Source organism: Peromyscus leucopus, chromosome X (assembly GCF_004664715.2).
Source record: "Peromyscus leucopus breed LL Stock chromosome X, UCI_PerLeu_2.1, whole genome shotgun sequence".
In the NCBI taxonomy this organism is placed as follows: domain Eukaryota; kingdom Metazoa; phylum Chordata; class Mammalia; order Rodentia; family Cricetidae; genus Peromyscus; species Peromyscus leucopus.
In genome coordinates this window covers 102,475,233-102,494,542 of record NC_051083.1, presented here as the reverse complement: position 1 = coordinate 102,494,542, position 19,310 = coordinate 102,475,233, and the positions used below count along the sequence as shown (strand labels likewise).

General features: G+C 37.4%; 1 protein-coding gene across 3 annotated transcripts in view; it reads left to right on the top strand.

The window, feature by feature from the left end:
- Klhl13 (kelch like family member 13) overlaps nucleotides 1-19,310 on the top strand; it is a 158,040-nt gene that overhangs the window by 44,608 nt on the left and 94,122 nt on the right. For all 3 annotated transcript variants that reach the window (XM_028887293.2, XM_028887287.2, XM_028887288.2), the window contains one exon: nucleotides 16,870-16,941. In XM_028887293.2, the coding sequence (XP_028743126.1) occupies nucleotides 16,892-16,941 (50 nt within the window). In that variant the 5' untranslated portion in view covers nucleotides 16,870-16,891. The remainder of the gene's footprint in view (nucleotides 1-16,869; nucleotides 16,942-19,310) is intronic.

The window sequence follows — 19,310 nt, the reverse complement described above, 5'->3', positions numbered from 1 at the left end:
AAATAAAGGAGAATATCCATTAAGGGTAGAAAAGACTCAGTTTCTCTTGCTAAGTATCAGGACAAGTAGTGGGGAATTTTCTTATGTTTTTTATTACCAAATGTACATCAGATACACCCAATAAATTAGATTTATAAAAAATAAAAATACAAATGCCCTTTGTTTTGTGATTCTGGTTTGAAGACTGTGTTTGGTAAAAGTTTATTCACATGTATGCAAGACAGATAAATATGAATATTTATGGAATATTATTGTAACAAAGAATTACTTGAAAATGTGGATAAAATGAGGAGACTGCATAGAGAATTATCACATTGGGCTAATTTGCATGTACCTAATAGCTAATGATTTTTAGCTTCTTTTCATGTACTTAGGCATTCTGTCTTTCAGTATTTAGATTTTTGCCCATTACAAACAATTAGGCTGCCAGTGAAGCCAATGTGTAATTGTTCTTTAGATTCTGGATGCAGAACTCTGTAGCAGATGTGTGCTTTGTGCTTTACCTTTTCATTCTCTTGGTAGTGTCTTTGTCACACCAAAATATTTTGACTGTTTGCTTTTTCAAGAGTCATGATTTTTGTAGCATTTTGTAATAAAATCTTTGCCTAATTTAGGCTGATCCGCTTTCTGTCAATGAGATATAACCTGAGCTAAATCCTTACTTTTCCACTTGTTTTTGTTAGCATATATTACTTGTACAGAATACTGGGTTTATTATGCCAGTTCCATACATGTATCTAAAATTCTTTTTTGATCATATTAGTATCACATCTGATATTAGTTTGAATATGGCTTATATGTTTTACATGATTGTCTACATTTTCATTCACTTTCTTGAACATGCCATTAGCTTATTCTTGTGGCCACATAAATAAATTTGTATACATATACATTTTCTTCTAAATTTATTGATGCGCACCAGGGCATTTTCTAGAATATGGCTCTTGTGATTTGTGTTGGAGTAAATGTGGATGTACAGATATCTCTGTGGTGTGCTGACTTAGAATTTTTGGTTATATACACAGGAGTGGTTCAGTACGTGTATTGCAACCACTACACTGATGTCCTTGGAATAATGATTGTGCCAGTTTATACCTGTTCTCCGTCCTAGGTACCATGTATCATCCTTTGTTATGGTAGCCACCCTGACTAGGGTAAAAAGGAGTCTAGGTGCAGTTTTAACTTGTGTCCTGTTGATGGCTAAGGAGGCTGAACAGTTTTTCCTGTATTTATCGGCCATTTGTACTGAATTCAGCACTCTTTGTTCAACTTGTTTGTCAGTTGACAAACTAGATAGCTTATTCTTTAGGAATTGAAATTTTTGAGTTCTTTGTATATTCTGCATGTTAAATTACTGTTAGATGAGTAGAGAGAAAATATTCTCCTATCCTATCCTATATGCTGTCTCTCCAATCTAGTAATGGTTCATGGGTGTACTGAGTTTAACGGTCTGAGCCCGAGCTGTCATCCCATTCACGAAGCTGTTGCCTATATCTTGAAGTGTTCCCGTCTGTTTTTCTAGACTTATTTAGGTCTTACATTAATGTCTTTAATCCATATTGAATTGATTTTTGTCCAGGAATTTCACTTATTTCACATATGGATATTTAGTTTTGCCAGCACCATTTATTGACGAGGACTCTTTTCTCCGATGTATGTTTTTTACATCTTTGTCAAGAAGCAGATGATTACAGTTTGTGTGTCTGCTTTTGTGATAGTGCCATGCTGTTTTTATTACTGTGGCTGTGTAATACAATTTGAATTCAGGAACTGTGACGCCTCCAGTATCACTTTTATCCTCCTCAGGATAACTTTGGCTATTCAAGGACTTTTGTATTTCCAGATATATTTTAGAATTGATTTAATTTTTCTGTGAAAAATGTGTTTGGAGTATTAATGTGGAATAGTACTGAATCTGTAGATTGCTTTTTAGTAATATCACCATGTTTACAGTATTAATTCTGCTGATGTATGAACATGAAAAGTCTTTTGTGTCCTCGAAAATATTGGGAAGGTTTGCTTTGCTAATGGTTTAAGAAGTTCCAGTCTGTGGCTCCACTTCCTCCTCTCCTTTAACTCCTCCTGGTCTGTCTGTCTGTCTGTCTGTCTGTCTCTCTCTCTCTCTCTCAATTTCCCTCCCAATTTCATGTCTTCTTCTTTCACTCTCTTTTTAGTGAATCACTAAGTCCAGTGATCATGTGCACAGAGATGTAGAGCTGGAGCATGGGCAACTTTCCATGGGCCACAGTCCTGAAGAAAGCTGACTCTCTTTTCTCCAGTGACCACCAACTGCTCATAGTTCTCAGCTAGGGATGGAACTTCAGGAGCCCCTTCCCTCTCCATGCTTAGGCGTTGATTGGTGTGATCTTGTACAAGTCTTGGAGATCTCGTGCAGGCAACAATAGCTACTGTTAGTTCATAATTGCAGGTCAGGTCCGTGAGACATTATTTTATAGTACTCTTTCTTGACCTTTGGCTCTTGCAGTCTTTCTGTCCCCTTTTCCCAGATATTCCCTGAACTTTTGGGGGGAGGACAGGTAATATAGATGTCCCATTCAGGGTTGAGGACTCCATACTCCACACTCACTCATTCTCTACTTTTTGACCAGTTGTGAGTCTCTGTATCAGCTACTGTCCCCAGCCAGCATAAAGAGCTTTTTGATGAGGACTGAGAGCTTCAAATACAAACAAATGGCAAGCATTTAAAAGGCAGTTTGATAGTATGCTCCTTTAGCAAAATAATAGTAGCAGGGCTATGACTTCCTATGCCAAAGATTTTGGCCAGGTTTCCAGTGCCAGACATGAGTTCCTTCCTGTGGCCATTATTTCATATAAAGAATGTCATGTTCATCCAATAATGGAAGGAGTGGAGAGTAAAGAAAATTGACATGTGAAGTAGTAAACATTTATTAAAAACTTACCTCTTAAAGAATTTTCATTTAAAAACATTAAAATTCAGTTACCGATGAATAGGGAAGAGAATACAGGAGATTCATATTATTATTAAATTTTTGTTTAGGTAGCTACTTAACATATGTTATTTCATTCAAATTTTACATGCACCCTTTAAGAAGTATTATTATTTCAGAACCAGGGAAGAGAAATTAAAACACAGGCAAAACATCCAGCAAACATATGACAAGGTAAGATTTAAGGACAGGTCTGTATTTTTTTTAGTATTTTTCCCCAATCTACTATTAAGGGGGTATTATGAGTTTTTTTTAATTAATTGTGTGTGTGTGTGTGTGTGTGTGTGTGTGTGAGAGAGAGAGAGAGAGAGAGAGAGAGAGAGAGAGAGAGAGAGAGAGAGAGAGAGAGAGAGAGAGAGAGAGAATGAGAATATGAATGTGCACACAGTGAGCCTCCCCCACACGGTTGCTGGGAACTGAACTGGTGAAAGAATACTATGCCTTGTTAACTCCTGAACCGTCCCTCTTGCACAGACTTATGAATAAACCCCTTTGGGAGGAGCATATAGGCAAGGCTGTCCAGAAGCTGCACAGCTTGTTTTCTTGTCTGTGTACTTGACACTGCTGGAAATGTGTGGCAACAACTTCTCTGTATCTGGAGCAGAACGAGAGAGTTACAGTAGTCCAATGTTAGCCACTAAGCACCTGGATTGTTTTTTTCAGGGGGCATTAAAGTGATGAATCAATACTTAAAAATAGCAGTAGCTTCTGCATTTGGGAAAGACATTTTTTGTCCATGCATTCTAAACATTAGTGCAGGCTAAATTGAGAATTGGGGGGAATAGGGGAAAACTGACCTTTCTTTTTTGGGCTAAGCAAACAGAGTGAGGAAAGCAAAGACTGGCTAAACTTTATGGAGCAGTATTTTAAGCTTTTTGTGTTTATATACTTGAAACTTGGTATTTCCAAAACCATATTTTTAATGTGAAAAATAAGGTGTGCCTTAGAAATTTTGGTTGAACACCAATATTTGTAGTGTGAATTATTTTTAGTAGTTACAAAAAACAAATTCAAGTTATCTAGTGTTGATGTGACAGAAGCAGATCTATCCTTCACATACATATTTTTATCCAAGTTAATGATAGGCAATTTTATAAATTGTCAACCTAAATAATCTTGACCAATAAAATGAGTCATTTTGTTAGTTTATTTCAGACTTAACATGAAAATATTAAAACCACTACTATGGTATAAATCATAAAATTCCTGATTTTGTCCTGTGACTATTCATGACAGTCATAGCAAAAGAAGATTGAGCCTTTATTGAATTTCCATTTATTTATTTATTTATTTATTTATTTATTATCTATCTACCTATCTACTTATGTAGAGTGTGTGTGTGTGTGTGTGTGTGTGTTGTGTGTGTGTGTGTGTGTATGTGTGTGTGTGTGTATGTGTGTGTGTGTGTGTGTGTGTGTGTGTGTGTGTGTGCCACAGTGGAAGTCAGAGGACAGCTTGAAGGAGCCAGTTCTCTCTACCATGCGGGGCTCAGGAATTCAACTCAGCTTGTCAGGCTTGGAAGCAAACACCTTTACCTATCAAGCTATCCAACTTGCACAGGTTGTGACATTTGTAATAAGTCTGCTCAGGGCTACCTCAAGGAAGTAGCTAAGAAAGAGAACAGCCTCACCATGGCCTGATCTCCCATACTGAGGACACAGGTGACTTCCAGGCAGCTTTGCACATGGATAGAATGTCTCTCTGTCTCATGGGTTAACCTTGTTTGAGTTGAATTGAAGTTTACTAATGTCTTATCAAGAATTGCTAATTCTAAACTATAAGGACTGGGAATGGCAGGTAAGTTTGATAATCCAGAGTTCAGGTTGCAGTCCTTTCAAGGTAGGTCAGAAAGGAGAAAACAAAATCATATTTGCTGTATCTTCACAGGCTGTATTTCCAAAAGATAAACTAATTATAGTATGACATGTAAGCATCAAATATCAGAGTTTTGGCAAAATAGCTCTCAGTGTTTCTTTTCAAAAAGTACCCAATTGAAAGTAACCCTAAGTCCCTGGCCAAGATACTTAGGGGCAGTGACTTCCCACTTAGAGTCAAAGGGTTGAGCTATCCTGTATTTCTTTTCAGTTGCTCTCATGTTTTTCTCATTGGCACTCCTAAGCAGAGATGGAGGCTTATTACTGATACAAGTTTCTTCAAGAGTGGTCTTTAGTATTGTGGTCTTTCTCTCTGACATATTTACAAGATTTATTTTATTTTAATTATGTATATATGTATGTGGGTATGTGTATATGAGTGCAGGTGCCACAGAGGCCAGAGGAAAGTATTGGACCTATCATCTGGAGCTGGAGTTACAGGTGGTTGTAAGCTGCCCAGACAGGGTGCTGAGAACCAGATGTGGGTCCTCTGCAAGGGCAGTATGTGCTGTAACTGGTGGGCCACCTCTCCAGCCCCTCACTGACTTTTGAGCAATGTTATGTGGTTCATAGACTTTATATAACAAATTGAACTACTAAGTTAAAACTGGCTTGTTAACAAACTTTGGGAATTGAAATTCAAATTAGGCTTTCTTCTCATCTCCTATCTTAGACCCTTTATTCAAATCTGAAGCTGTGGCTGCTTGTACTTAGACATAGAATCATTGCACAAATCAACTTTACATATTCACAGTTGATTGTTGGTTTACTTATAAACCACTTCTCACTGGGTGGTGGTGGCACAGGCCTTTAATCCCAGCACTCAGGAGGCAGAGGCAGGAGGATCTCTCTGAGTTCAAGGCCAGCCTGGTCTACAAAGCGAGTTCAGGAAAGGGGCAAAGCTACACAGAGAAACCCTGTCTCGGAAAAAAATAAATGAATGAATAAATAAATTAATTAAAAAATAAAAATAAACCACTTCTCCATTTTTTCTTTAATTTAATTTCTTGACTTCTAATTTCTGGGCTCAGGTTTCTTTTTGCTGTTTAGTCAGAGGACCACTAATTAAAAACATTTCCCTTTTCCACTTGACCAGATTCGTGTTCTTTCTCTGTAGCCTCCTGTTTCAGGACTCTGTAAGTCCCCATATATGGCTTTTAATCTGTTAGGCCTCAGCTTCTTTCTATTAGGCATTTTGTAGTGCTTCATTTAATTAACCAGAAATAAAATTCATAGACATTATAAGCTGCTTGTATAAGTATAATAAAAAATACAATGATTTGATTATAGTATGAAGGAAATGGTAGATATGATTACGAATCTAGCTTTTGAGCCCCATTGAAGTTGAAGATGTGAAGTGCTCTTGTAGAGTAAGTTCCAGTTTTGTGAGTGGTGCTACAATAAACAGGTGAATGCAGGTGCCTTCTCTTTAGAACACTGATTTGCTTTCTCTCAGATACATACCTAGGTGACCGGAATACCCATCTGGTTTTCCATAAGGACTGTCATAATTTACATTCCTACGGAATGGGTTCTCTTTTCTGCACATCCTTCTTGACACTTGTTAACTTGCATCTTCTTTTTCTTCTTCTGATACTTGTTATCCTACTGCTGGGAAGTGATACCTCACTGTGGTTTTAATTTGCATTTCCCTGCTAATTGGTGACTTTGAGTATTTCTTAATATACTGGTCAGCAATCTGTATTCTTCATATAGTGGTCAACATGTCAACTTGCTAAGTAAGATCTAGAATTACTTAGGAGACAAGCCTTTGGGCATGCCTGTGAGAGATTATTTAGATTAGATTAGTTGAACAGATAGAGCCATTTACTAGTGTGTGGCACCATTTTGTAGACTTGGGTCCCAGACTGAAGAAAAGGGAGAAGGTCATCTGAATACAGATAACCGTGCTCTGCTTCCTGACTGTGAAAACAGTCTGAGTAGCAGAGTGGCTGTGTTTTCCAATGGTCTTAGGACACCCCTGTCAAAGGGTCACTCAGTCCCAAAGGGTTGCAACCCACAGATTGAGAAGCACTGCTCTAAGATATATTGCCATGTTCCCTTGAATATGAAGTTAATTGAATAAATGTTTCAGCCAACTTCTAATCAGAGAAAGAAACTTCACAAGGTATTTAAACAAAGAGAAGCTACGTATAGAGCAACTTGTAAAGATTAAGAATTTTCATTCAGTACAGTTAATGCTGTGCTGCCTTATAGTTATATGTATGTTTTGAGAATTTCTATATGAATTTTATAATGATCAATTTCTGCTAAGAATTCATTTGGGATTCTGATCTGTGTTGTTGTTTGCTTTTGTCTCTTTTTTGGGGGGGGCACCACCCAAATCCCAAATAAACCACACACAGGAGCTTATTCTTACTTATGAATGCCTGGCCTTAGCTTGGCTTGGTTTCTAGCCAACTTTCCTTAACTTATCCTCTCTACCTTTTGCCTCTGGGCTTTTCCAGTTCTCTTATTTCTGTAAATCTTACTCTTACTCCACGGCTTGCTCAGTAGCTGGGTGGCTGGCCCCTGGAGTCCTCCTCCTTTTCTGGCTCCTAGATCATATATCCCTCTTCCCAGATTTCTCCTTTTGTTTATACTCTCTGCCTGCCATCCCCGCCTATCCTTTCTCCTGCCTTGCTACTGGTCTGTTCTTTATTAAACCATCAGGTGTTTTACACAGGCACAGTAACACAGCTTCACAGAGTTAAACAAATGCAACATAAACAAAAGTAACACACCTCAAAATAATATTCTACTACAGATCTGCATCATGTTAAGACTACAGGGAACATTTCCACCTTACCATTAAGTCTTCCAGTTCACAAATATGGGATGCTTTTACAATTATCACTTTCTTAGGTATTTTTGTGGTGATTGAACCCAGGACCTAGCGCATGCTGGACAAGTACTGTACCTACCACTAAGCTACCCCACCAGCTCCTACCTGGGGTTCCTAGGACCAACCTGAACTCCCATAAAGCTGCCGGGGCTGTGAGCCCTAGTATGGAGCCCAGGGGAGGGGGTACAGTCTAGGGTTATTGGGTGGATTTTAAGGAGTGTTAGCTGGTGGTGGGCAGTGTTTTAGCTGGATTTCCTAGATCCTGCGTGACCTCTGGTAAACCTGAAAACTTCTTCCAAAGTAGAAGGCTAGAATATGGGGCCCAGGGGTAGGGGTGAAGTCTGGTGTTGTTGGGCTGGCTTAAAGGGGTTTAGCCGGTGGTGGGCAGTGTATTCTCCGGGATCCCTAGGACTACTCTGGCCTCTAATACAGTTGCTGTGGGCCTTAGTAGTATTCAGATTCTTAATCTATGCATATGTGTGGTACAGATAGGATATGAACTGCCTGTAGCCATTTTCCCAACCACTCTTTCTTTTTGAAGGGGAGTAGCCTGGGATGGGGTTGAAATAAATAAAGTCATGTTGAGAAGGTCTTGAACTCACTATTTGTCCTAGGAAGACTTCCAACTAATGATCCCCTTACTTATAATCCCCTGGGATTACCCTAGCCTTATAAACTGTTTTATGTTTTGTTTTTGTGAAATATTCAGATTTATCCCAAACTGATTTCAACTGCCACATTCATGATATAGCTAATAAATAATCTGTATATTTTATATATTTTATGAAGATATTTGTCTGATCTCATACTAGTCCTACATGGTAGAGATGTTATTTTTATTTTTTTGTGCATTTTAATAGCAGTTGGGAAGATTTTCACCTGTTGATTTCCCCCAATCTATAGATTCAACCTTCAAAATACCTATTCCCTCTGTATTTGTTACTTTTCTATTTTTGAAATAAGATACCATGACCAAGGCAACTTAGAGAAGAAAGAGTTGATTTGGGCTTATGGTTCCAGAAGGTTAGAGTCCATGACCGTGTATTGGAGGCAGCAGGTGGCAGGAACTAAATGTTGAGAGCCAAAGCTGAGGGCTCACAACTGCAAGGCCAAGGCAGAGGAAGTGAACAAGAAATGGTGTGCATGCCTGAGCTCTCAAAGCTTCCCTCTAGTGACACTTCCTTCAACGAGGCCACACCTCCTAATCCTCTACAAACAGTTGCACCAACTGGGGACCAAAAGCTATGGGGATATCTAATTGAATTCTCCCAATTCTTCTAAATAATTCAACTGAAATTATACTGAGGACAAAACCACTTCTGTATGAATTTGAGCCTTTCTGTCCTGGATATGTTATGTGAGAATTCATTTTCTCAGGTCCTTTATTCTTTTATGTACTTCAGTAAAGCTTTAAAACTAGATATATTCCAACATCTATTTGGGAGCTTTCTTCATGTGTTTTACAAATTTTGATACTTATGAGTAATTTTTTTATGACATTAGTGGAATAAAAGCAGTCATTTTCTTTATAGGATCAGCATTCTTACAGTGAGCCTCTTTAACTATGCCAGATTTTCAGATAATCTGTCTACCCAGTGCATAAGAAGTATTGTGTTAGCTGTAAATCATTAGGTCTTAGACTGTCATCCATGATTGTGCAGCAGCAGCCTTGGGAACTTGTTAGAAATGCAGGACCTCTGGGCTCATTCCATCCTAAATGAATGAGGAACTGTGTGCAGCAATCTGTATTTAACATGTCTCTAGGGGCTTCTGATGCACAAGAGAAAATTTCCTGTTGTTATTTATATTTTGTCCCTCTTAGTTTTTTCTTGTAAGACTGTGTAGCAGGAGTCAGTGGAAACAAATTACTAACTTCCAAGAGTAAGAGGGAGGAAGGGATTAGGGGATATGTATACTCTTTTTCATTTTTCAGTTTCTTAATTAGAGTAATCAGGAAGAGGTTCAAGTTTGGTGATTAGCAGAAGTGAGTTTGATTCAAAGTGAGACATGGTAGGCAAGCAAAAGTATCAGTGTGAAATTGCAAGCCATCAAGTCAGCTGTGCCTGGCATTTCACACTAATAGACATTTGTTAAAGGAAATTTAGCCCTTTTAATAATAGATCAACAACCATTTGAAAATAATAGAGAATTTTCTTAATAGGAGTGCAATATAATTATCAATAAAAATGGCCAGTTGCAGTAATGACAAATGATGTCATAAGACAACAGAAAAGCCCAAGGAAGTCCTAAATATATTATGAGTGACAAGATTAGAAACCATGAGGGACCTTGTTGAGAAGAAAAGGGTGATGCTACTAAAAAAAGCACTGTGACTAAAGGTATATGGCATGTAATGGCCAGCAAGATGGTAGTGCCTACATGGTGCTAACATGGACATGTTGCCTCAGTGACTGCTGAGTTTCTTGAGAAGAGAAATTTCATTCCATCATTCCACCAAAGACAGCAAGAATCAGATGGATCATAGAAATCTGTTCATTCAAGTGGGAGGTTGGATCTAGAAACAGTTGTTACTGTACTTTTCTAAACCCGGGAAATTCAATGATGTTGACAGTCATCATTGAAACATCCCTAAACTTACAGTGAGAGGAAAGAGGATTTGAACTATATAGCCCAAGCACCTCTTTCCAAGTCTAGTGCTACATAAAAATGAATGTCATAAAAAAACAGATCAACTCCATGATGAAAATGGTTATGGACAGTCCTACTTGATTATAGTCACCAGTAGATTTTTCAGACCTACAGTTTTGGTTCAACAGATGTCAGTGGGAACCCAGGCAAGCTGATCACTTACTTCAGTGATGCATTATCAATTTAGATGAAACAGTTAGGATAGCGTGACTGTCCTAGTTTATAATGTTACATAGTTTAGAAGGGGGTGAATATATGGAAATATACCACTTGGGTGATCAAGTGCAGATTTACTATGAAAAAGAAGTGACTACCTACTGCAATAGTTGGCATATAGGTCTTCCATGCCGCAGGTAGGAGGGAGCTATGAGCTTAAATGATAATTCTGTAACTTTTCTTGAGATACTATAGAGAGAACCCAGTGCTTCGTGTATGATAGACAGTGATGTAACTCTGGAATACATCCCCCATCCTTTCTATAACATTTTAAAAATATATACTTTGTGTGCATACATGGCTTCTGGTATTGGGTTTCTATGGGATTCCTATGTATGTGAACAAATGTATATATCTCTGCATTTATATGTTGCTGGAGAGCTTCTCTCCAGGTTCAACCAAGCCCCGCAGTCCCACAATCCAAGTATAAAATATCACTCAGACGCTTATATTACTTATAAACTGTATGGCCATGGCAGGCTTCTTGCTAACTGTTCTTTTATCTTAAATTAACCCATTTCTATAAATCTATACCTTACCACATGGCTGGTGGCTTCCCGGCGTCTTTACATGTTCCTTGTCCTGGCGGTGGCTGCAGTGTCTCCCCCTCCTTCCTGTTTCCCCAATTCTCCTCTCTCCTTGTCTCGCCTATACTTCCTGTCTGGTCACTGGCCATCATTGTTTTATTTATATAGAGCGATATATATCCACAGCATTTATATGTATTTCTTATGCTTTTTCTTTGGCTCTTTTCCTTATTTGGTTGTTTTGTCATATTTGTTTTGTTTTTGAGAAATCTTATTGTATCTTATTTTATTATTATCCCTTAGAAACCTCATGTTTTCTAATAAGAGACAGAAAGGGAGTGGATATGGGTGTGAGAGAGGTGAGGAGGAGGTAGGAGGAGTGGGGGAGGGGAAACTGTAATCAGTATATACTGTATCAAAAATCCATTTCAATATAAGAAAAAAAGAGAGAAAATGTACCCTTTCATTTAATAAACCTCAAAGTACACATTTCTGATGATTAAACTTCAGATTCATGATTTCAAGATAATGTCATATTTGCGGTGATGCTACTATATTTAACTTGAGTTAGAGGAATGCAGTTAAATTCAATTTTGCTTAATTTTGTAATTTTTCGATTTTGTGGTGCTGAGTGTTTCCTACCAGTTCTGTCAGTATTCTTTTCTTATAACAGGACTTATCACAATTTTAAATTAAGCTAGACTATTATAGAAACTTCCAAAACTTCTTTCATATAACACCAATTTAATTCCTAAATAAGGTTTACCTTATGTGATATGAAATTAATTTGGGATATCTCAAATCTCATTATTTTTAAAGCTATTGGTTCTTGTGCAGGCATGGATAGAGTGATATGGTGGTTTTTAATTAAATGTAAAGTCATAAGAATCTATTTGAAATACTTCCTAACAATATGATAGGTTCTTGAAACATTAGATTTGTGAGTTACTGAAATGCTTATGGCAAAATTGCTTGACTTATACAAGATATCTCAACTATGAGGCACAGCTTTGTCAGCTTTATTTCTAGTGAGGTAAGTAGAATATTTTAAAGGCAAACTACAATTAGGTCTTTGTCAGGTGTGCTCTCTGAGTAGTGATTAATTTCCCTTTTTATTCATTAGGTTGTCACAGGCAATGAGAAGTGTGGCTTTTTTTCGCTTTTCTTCATTCAAAGGGCTGATGAAGGTTGAGACATGGTCTCATAATGTGGCTCAGACTGACCTCAAACTCAAGATTTTTGTTTTCTGGGTGCCAGGATTATAGGCATACACCAACATTACCAGCTGAAGTGTGTCTTTTTAGTTACAGTGCTTGTCTGGCTACATTTTTGCCATTAATTTGAAGGAGAGCAGAGAAAGGTATATGGAAGAGTTTGAAGGGAGGAAAGGGAAGGCAGAAACGTTGTAATTAAATTATAACCTCAAAAATAAAATAAAATAAAAATAAATTTTAAAAAATGACAAAAAATCTAGCCAGACAAGCACTGTAACTAAAAAGACACCTTCATCAAGCCTTTGAATGAAGGGTACATTTTCCCTCTTTCTCCATTGGAGAAACTAATTTTTTTCTTTTGCAAGCAGTCGTCAATTAAAGATAGCTTTTTGGTTAGGGATGGGAGCTGTCTTCCCCCTCTCAACACTGCAGCCTTGTTTGGATTGAACCTGTGCAGGCCTTGTGAATGCTGCCATAGTCTCCGTGAGTTCATGTGTGTGTCAGTCTTGTTGCATCTGGAAGACATGGCTTCCTTGGAGTCATCAATCCCCTCTGGCTTTTACAATCTTTCCACTTTCCACTTTTCTGCATAGCTCCCAGAGCCTTGAGGGGAGAGATTTATGAACATACCACTTAGGATTGAGTGTTCCAAAGACTCACTCTGTGTACATTGGGCAGTTGAGGGTCTCTGTGTTAGTTCCCATCTACTGCAAAAGGAAGCTTTTCTGATGAAGACTGAACGAGGCACTGATCTAGGAGTACAGCGGAATGCTGTTAGGAGGCATTTTATTGCTGATCCTTTAGCAGGATAGTAGTATTTGGTTTTCGTCTAGTTCCCTGACCTATATAGTCTCAGGTTTTTGGCTACCCAAGCAGTATCAGGCACGGGTTCTGTCTTGTGGAGTGGGTTTTAATTTTTCTCACTCACCTTTTCCTATATTCATTTGTGGGACCAGTCCTTACATAATTCTCTTGAATCTGTTCATATATGTTTCATTTTTCAACCATTGTAATGTGAATTCTCCCCTACTGATTCTGAGAATAATACGTTGAAAAACGCACACCTCATTGTCAAAACAAGTAACTGTTTCTTACTTTCAGCAGAACTTAAAATTGTTGAATAATATTGGATCACTTTTCTTCAACTTTTAGATTAAATTCCCTTCGTTTCTTCCCTGCCTATTTTTCTGATTCCCTCACTAGCCTGTTTTCCTGTTTCATTGTCATTTGGACTTTTTAAGGAAAACAGATTCTTGAGCAATAATTTCAATCTCATCATGTTGCCCACCACTTAATTGTTTAGGTATGCTTCTATTACATAATTCTATCAATATTCAGTACTGTTTTTGTTGTCTCATTATTTTTCCCTCTTCTCTGTCCTCTTTAGGTACAAACAAAACAAAGAAAAAACTTTGATCTCTCTGGCTGTCCACAGAGCACTTCAGTGTGCTATTATTTCATGCTTTGACTATGGAAGTGGTTTCTTATCTAGTCTGTTTATTTCTAAATCTACCTTCTATCCCATATAATATATATATATATATATATATATGTGTGTGTGTGTGTGTGTGTGTGTGTATGTGTGTATATATGTGTATATGTGTGTGTATTTGATACATCTATTTAATAGTATAAATGTAGAAATTTTATATGAATATATACATATTTAATTCTATGTTTTTTTTTTTTTTTTTTTTTTTTTTTTTTTTTTTTTTTTTTTTTTTTTTGGTTTTTTCAAGACAGGGTTTCTCTGTGTAGCTTTGCGCCTTTCCTGGAGCTCACTTGGTAGCCCAGGCTGGCCTCGAACTCACAGAGATCCGCCTGCCTCTGCCTCCTGAGTGCTGGGATTAAAGGCGTGCGCCACCAACGCCCGGCTAATTCTATGTTTTTTTAAAACCTGGCTTTAGTTAAATCCTATGTGAATTTGATTGCATGTGTTTATTCCTTCCTAATTCCATTCACTTATAAAAAGCAAATAAAAAAATCAAGTTAGGGAGAACACAGTAGAAGCATGGAGGTGGTTAAAACTATTTTGAACAAAGTAAGTTACAACTTAAATGAATTCCCCTTCTCTCCTATGAGGAAAACAAACTAATTCTTCTTATGGAAATTCTAGTATCTCCAGACTTGGTCTGTGAGAAGCAAGAATGTATCATGTGATTTAAAACACGGGTTGTTTATTGAAAGCCTTTATGGTAAGTGGCTGGAGTTCCATGCTAAGCCCTGCTCCTTAGGAAATGGAAGAGTCTGCTCTTAAATTTTAATGGCAACCCAAGACACAGATCTTTGTGTGCTAGAGGTGCTGTTAATATGAAGCAGGGGTGTTGGTTAGAGAAGGGCTGAATCACACTGTTGCAAGGGCCTAAATGGATACAACTTACATATATCTTGATTGCAATCTATCTCTATTTGGTGTGTTAGGCGACCCTGGCATACATACCAAGCTCGATAGCGGAAAGTCACTAAGACTGCCATCCAAATGAGCTGTGCTGTCCACTGATGTTGAGTATATCTTACTTGACTGACAATGGGTGTGTTAATTGTTTTTAAGAAAGGGCTGGTACATTCTGGCTAGACCACGACCCAGCTTTGTCTAGCTTAGCAAATAAACCTCTTTTCTGCTTTGATGTGTGGGGACCCACTTGTCCTGCTGTGCTGCTCCAGATCTGTTCTGTCCTTAGTGCATTTGACTTTGTGTAATTCTGGAGCTGTCTGCCTCTTTTGTGGTATGACATCATCTTTTACCTTTCATGGCTTGTCCTCATATTTTTTCCTAGATCACAAACTTTGAGCTGTTATAACAAAATCCCGGAGAGGGTTAATTCATACAGTAATATTCCTTACTGTTCTGTAGAATAGAAGTTCAAAATCAAGGTGCTAGGGTCTTCTTGCTTTATCATCCTGTGGGAGATGATGAAAAGGAAAAGAGAGAGAAAGAGCGAGTACAAGCATATGAAAGCAGGCCAAAAGCTGGTGAGATAGCCCAGCAGATAAAGGTGCTTGTTGCCAACTTGTGTGACCTGAGTTCAATCATGGATACTACAGGGTAGGAGAGCACTGACTCCCACAAGTTGACCTCTGATCTCTGTCTGTATACCATGCCATGGCCTCCCATGCAACCAATTTTAAAAACAAACAAGTCAGACATATCCTTTTATAAGGAGCCCACTCCACAAAATGATCATTAATAAGGCTGTTGTCTCCATGATCCAAATGTCTAACAAATCCAAACACCCTCCAGCACTGCCACATTAGGAGTCAAGTTTTCCAACATAGTGCTTTCAGAGTGGGACACATCCAAATGACAGTAAGGATTCTAAATAAGTTTGAATGCTTAGCTTCAGGGCATTATATTATATTTGATGCCTCATTTAATTAGTAAAGCAGGGCTTTATTGCTCATCTCATTCTTCTGCATTCCTAGTAGCATTTGGTATTTTAATGTTTTATCATCTCTCCTTTAAAAACACACCATAGAGCCTGAACAAAATATAAGCCTTACAACATCTCAAAATTCTCTTATCATTTAAAGCTTTTTAAGGAAAGGGAAAATCCAAAGTTATTTAACTTTGAGATGCCTCAAATTTTTAATTTCATTTAAGGTCCTTGATTACTTGCAACAATGTGCTTATAAGCAGAAAACATGATGTGAACATAAGCATTCATGCTATATAGTTTTGATATATTTATTTCCTTTTTCAAATTTATATAAAAAATGTCTAGCAGAGCACATTTTTCTTTTTCTCCTGTTTCTTAAAAAATAAACTGGAAGAGAGCTAGGGACAGATGAAGGACCCATCTCCCACTCCTTAATTATTTTTTCTGTAAATCTTCATAGCAGACACTTTTACAAACAAAATTGCATGTAACACATTCTTATCCTTCTAATGTGATAGCTTGATTTTATTAACAAGGAACACGAAGGTAAAATATACATTTGCTTCCTAAAAGAAACAGACACTGGTATAGTTCAGTTTACTAAAACAGGACAACCATGAAACCAGTTCCATTCTTTTCAAGAAAAACAAAAGTTCTACCTGGTGTTTGATGCTTAAGATTTCAAGATGTTCTAAATTTCTGGCCCGTATTTTGTGCAACCCTTTGTAAAAACTTTATGGGCTTCTCAGACTCTTAGTCCCTACATTAACATGGGAATTGGTGCTGTCTTTGTATAGCAAATGCTTGCCCCAACCCTATACTTTTCATTTCTTTTGTCTTAACTAACTTCCCACAGACTTCTCAAGCCTACTGAATCAAGTGTCCATAGATAGTCAACACATATAGAGGAATTTAAGTTTGTGTTGACTGTCTATGGATACTTGTTAGCTAATGACTTCACATGAAATTATCAATAATATTATCAATACTATTTAATGACTCACCATGTTTTCAATATATTCTGACTATTGAACTTTGTAAAATGATTCAATTCTGTAATTTTCACAAGGTGTATTATGGACACTAGATACATGGATATATGTCATAAAACTTTCATAATTTTTAAAAACAACACTATTGTGAAAAGTCTTGATACTGATTTTCAGAATGAATTTTGATTTCTTTTCTTCCTGAATAGGTCTATTCAGCTGTAAGAGGAGATGGATCATCTGCACAGAGGAGAATTGGTTTCTGCAATACTCCGCAACCGGTATTTATGAAAACTATTTACTTTATAAGTTGTATAAACTCTCTATTTTATAAGCTTAACATAGAAGACACTTAATAAATACTTATTTAATGCCTAGTTTAAAATAGGAATTATTTATTAAATAAGAGAATAACTGAGTAACCAGATAAATAGTATTATTAACACTGTGTTCTGACCTAATGAAAAATAGAGAACATACCTAGAAAACACAATAGATATAAAGTGTGAACAACTGGCATACAGCCACTGGAGATTATGATTTAAAATTTTAGTTTTAAAAACATTATCTGTGAATAAATACACTCATAGCTTAATAGTAGAAGTCCCAATAAGATTTTTTAAAATAGTACTTCCCTGTGATTATGCATACATTTCTGTCACTAAAATCCAGTTATATGCTTTCCAGGGAGTTACTGTGAGCCATTTAGAGCTCTCCAAGGCAGGCTAAGAATTTAAATTAATGGTTTAAAGAAAAATGGACTTGTTTATGCAGGTGTGAAAGAATATTTCTTCTTCCTAGTAGTTTGATTGCAGAGTTTGGGTGAAACTTTGTGAATAGTATGTCCCACATCATTTTCTATGCCCTGGTTATTATGTGTGGTAGGAGTACAGTATTGAGAAGTGTTCTTATTTGTTTTAAACTTCAATTTCATCATCTGTGAAGTGGGGCCAATAATACCTACATTACAAGCTCCACTATGGTATGTGTGTGCTTGTAATGTGTGTGAGGGGAGAGAGGAAGAGCACAGTTGGTGGCGGACTTGGCAAATAGTAAGTGGCATGTAAGTGCTATTCTTATTGAAATCTGAGTGTGGCATTTCAATTATTAAAATGTGGCAAATCATACACTATATATCATTTCCATTAATAATAGACACATATACAACTATGGTCCTATAAGATTATAATGGAGGTGAAAAACCCTATGTAGTCACCCTAATAACATAGGAAAGTTCATTACTCGTGTGCTTGTGAAGAGAGTGATAGAAATGAACCTATTTTTCTGCATGTTGTATACAAGTTTACCTTATTATAGTTGTGTGCAGAACATAATAATTAGTAATGATAATAAATGACTGGTATTGGGTTGCATTCCATTATATTATACTTTTAGTATTATTTTAGAATGTGATCCTATTCATATAAAAATGTTTACTATAAAATAGTATGCCTCCAGGGAAACCCTGTCTTGAAAAATCAAAAAAAAAAAAATAGTATGCCTCATGTGGAATATTTTTACAATGTTTCTTGATTAGTGACTGACCATCTAAGTTTGTATAAATGTATGAATTTACTATATGCTATGTACACATTGATAAAATTACCTAATGATTTACTTCACAGAACATATCCTCATCATTGAGTCATGATGAATTTGTGATTCTGGGATATTTTAAACTACAGTTGAATTGTAAGACAAAAATGTGGATGGTTAAGGCAGAAGTGGAATGCATACAAAGTTATGGCTATTTGACATATAGTATACAATGGATTTTACATAACAATCCCATATATAACATTAAGTAATCACATAAAGGATGCCAATGTATTGGGATGTGCACTATCATCATCTTTGGAAGGGTGTGATACTGATTTGTCCCGGGAGACTATAAGATGTATTTGCTCAATAACATAGAAATCAGTAAAATGATAAGCCGGGCGGTGGTGGCGCATGCCTTTAATCCCAGCACTCGGGAGGCAGAGTCAGGCGGATCTCTGTGAGTTCGAGGCCAGCCTGGGCTACCAAGTGAGCTCCAGGAAAGGCGCAAAGCTACACAGAGAAACCCTGTCTCGAAAAACCAAAAAAAAAAAAAAAAGTAAAATGATAAAAAGTAATTTGTGGTCATGTTTGGTGAAAAGACAGAGCAGACTCCAGCCAAGGAAGCAGGTAGGCTAAATGCAGATCTTCACCTCTCCTTCCTCTCCTCTAAATCCAATCCCCCAGTCTCATCCCCAGCCTGGTAGCAGACCAGCTGCTACAGCCTTCTATCCCCTTCCCCCATTTTCAGTAGATAAACAAGTCTTCCCCTCCAAACTTCGCTGCCCCCCCCCACACTTGTGCACTCAGTTCTTTATCACAGCCTCCAGATCCAGCAGGTATTCCCTGGGAACCAGCAGGCCACTCCTACCAGGGAAGCAGGTAGCCTGGGAATCATCCCTACTCCTTTCTCACCTCTAAATCTCATGTCCCAGGCTCACCTCCAATTCTGTAGCAGACCACTTGATGAAGTGGATCTCTCCTCTCCAGTGGATCACACAGATCTTCTCCTACAAACTTCCTACCCACCCATCCTGTTATCATAATCCCCAACTCCAGCAGTAGAAATACAGGAAGGAGAAGAAACTCAGGTCAGAGGCATAAAAAAATA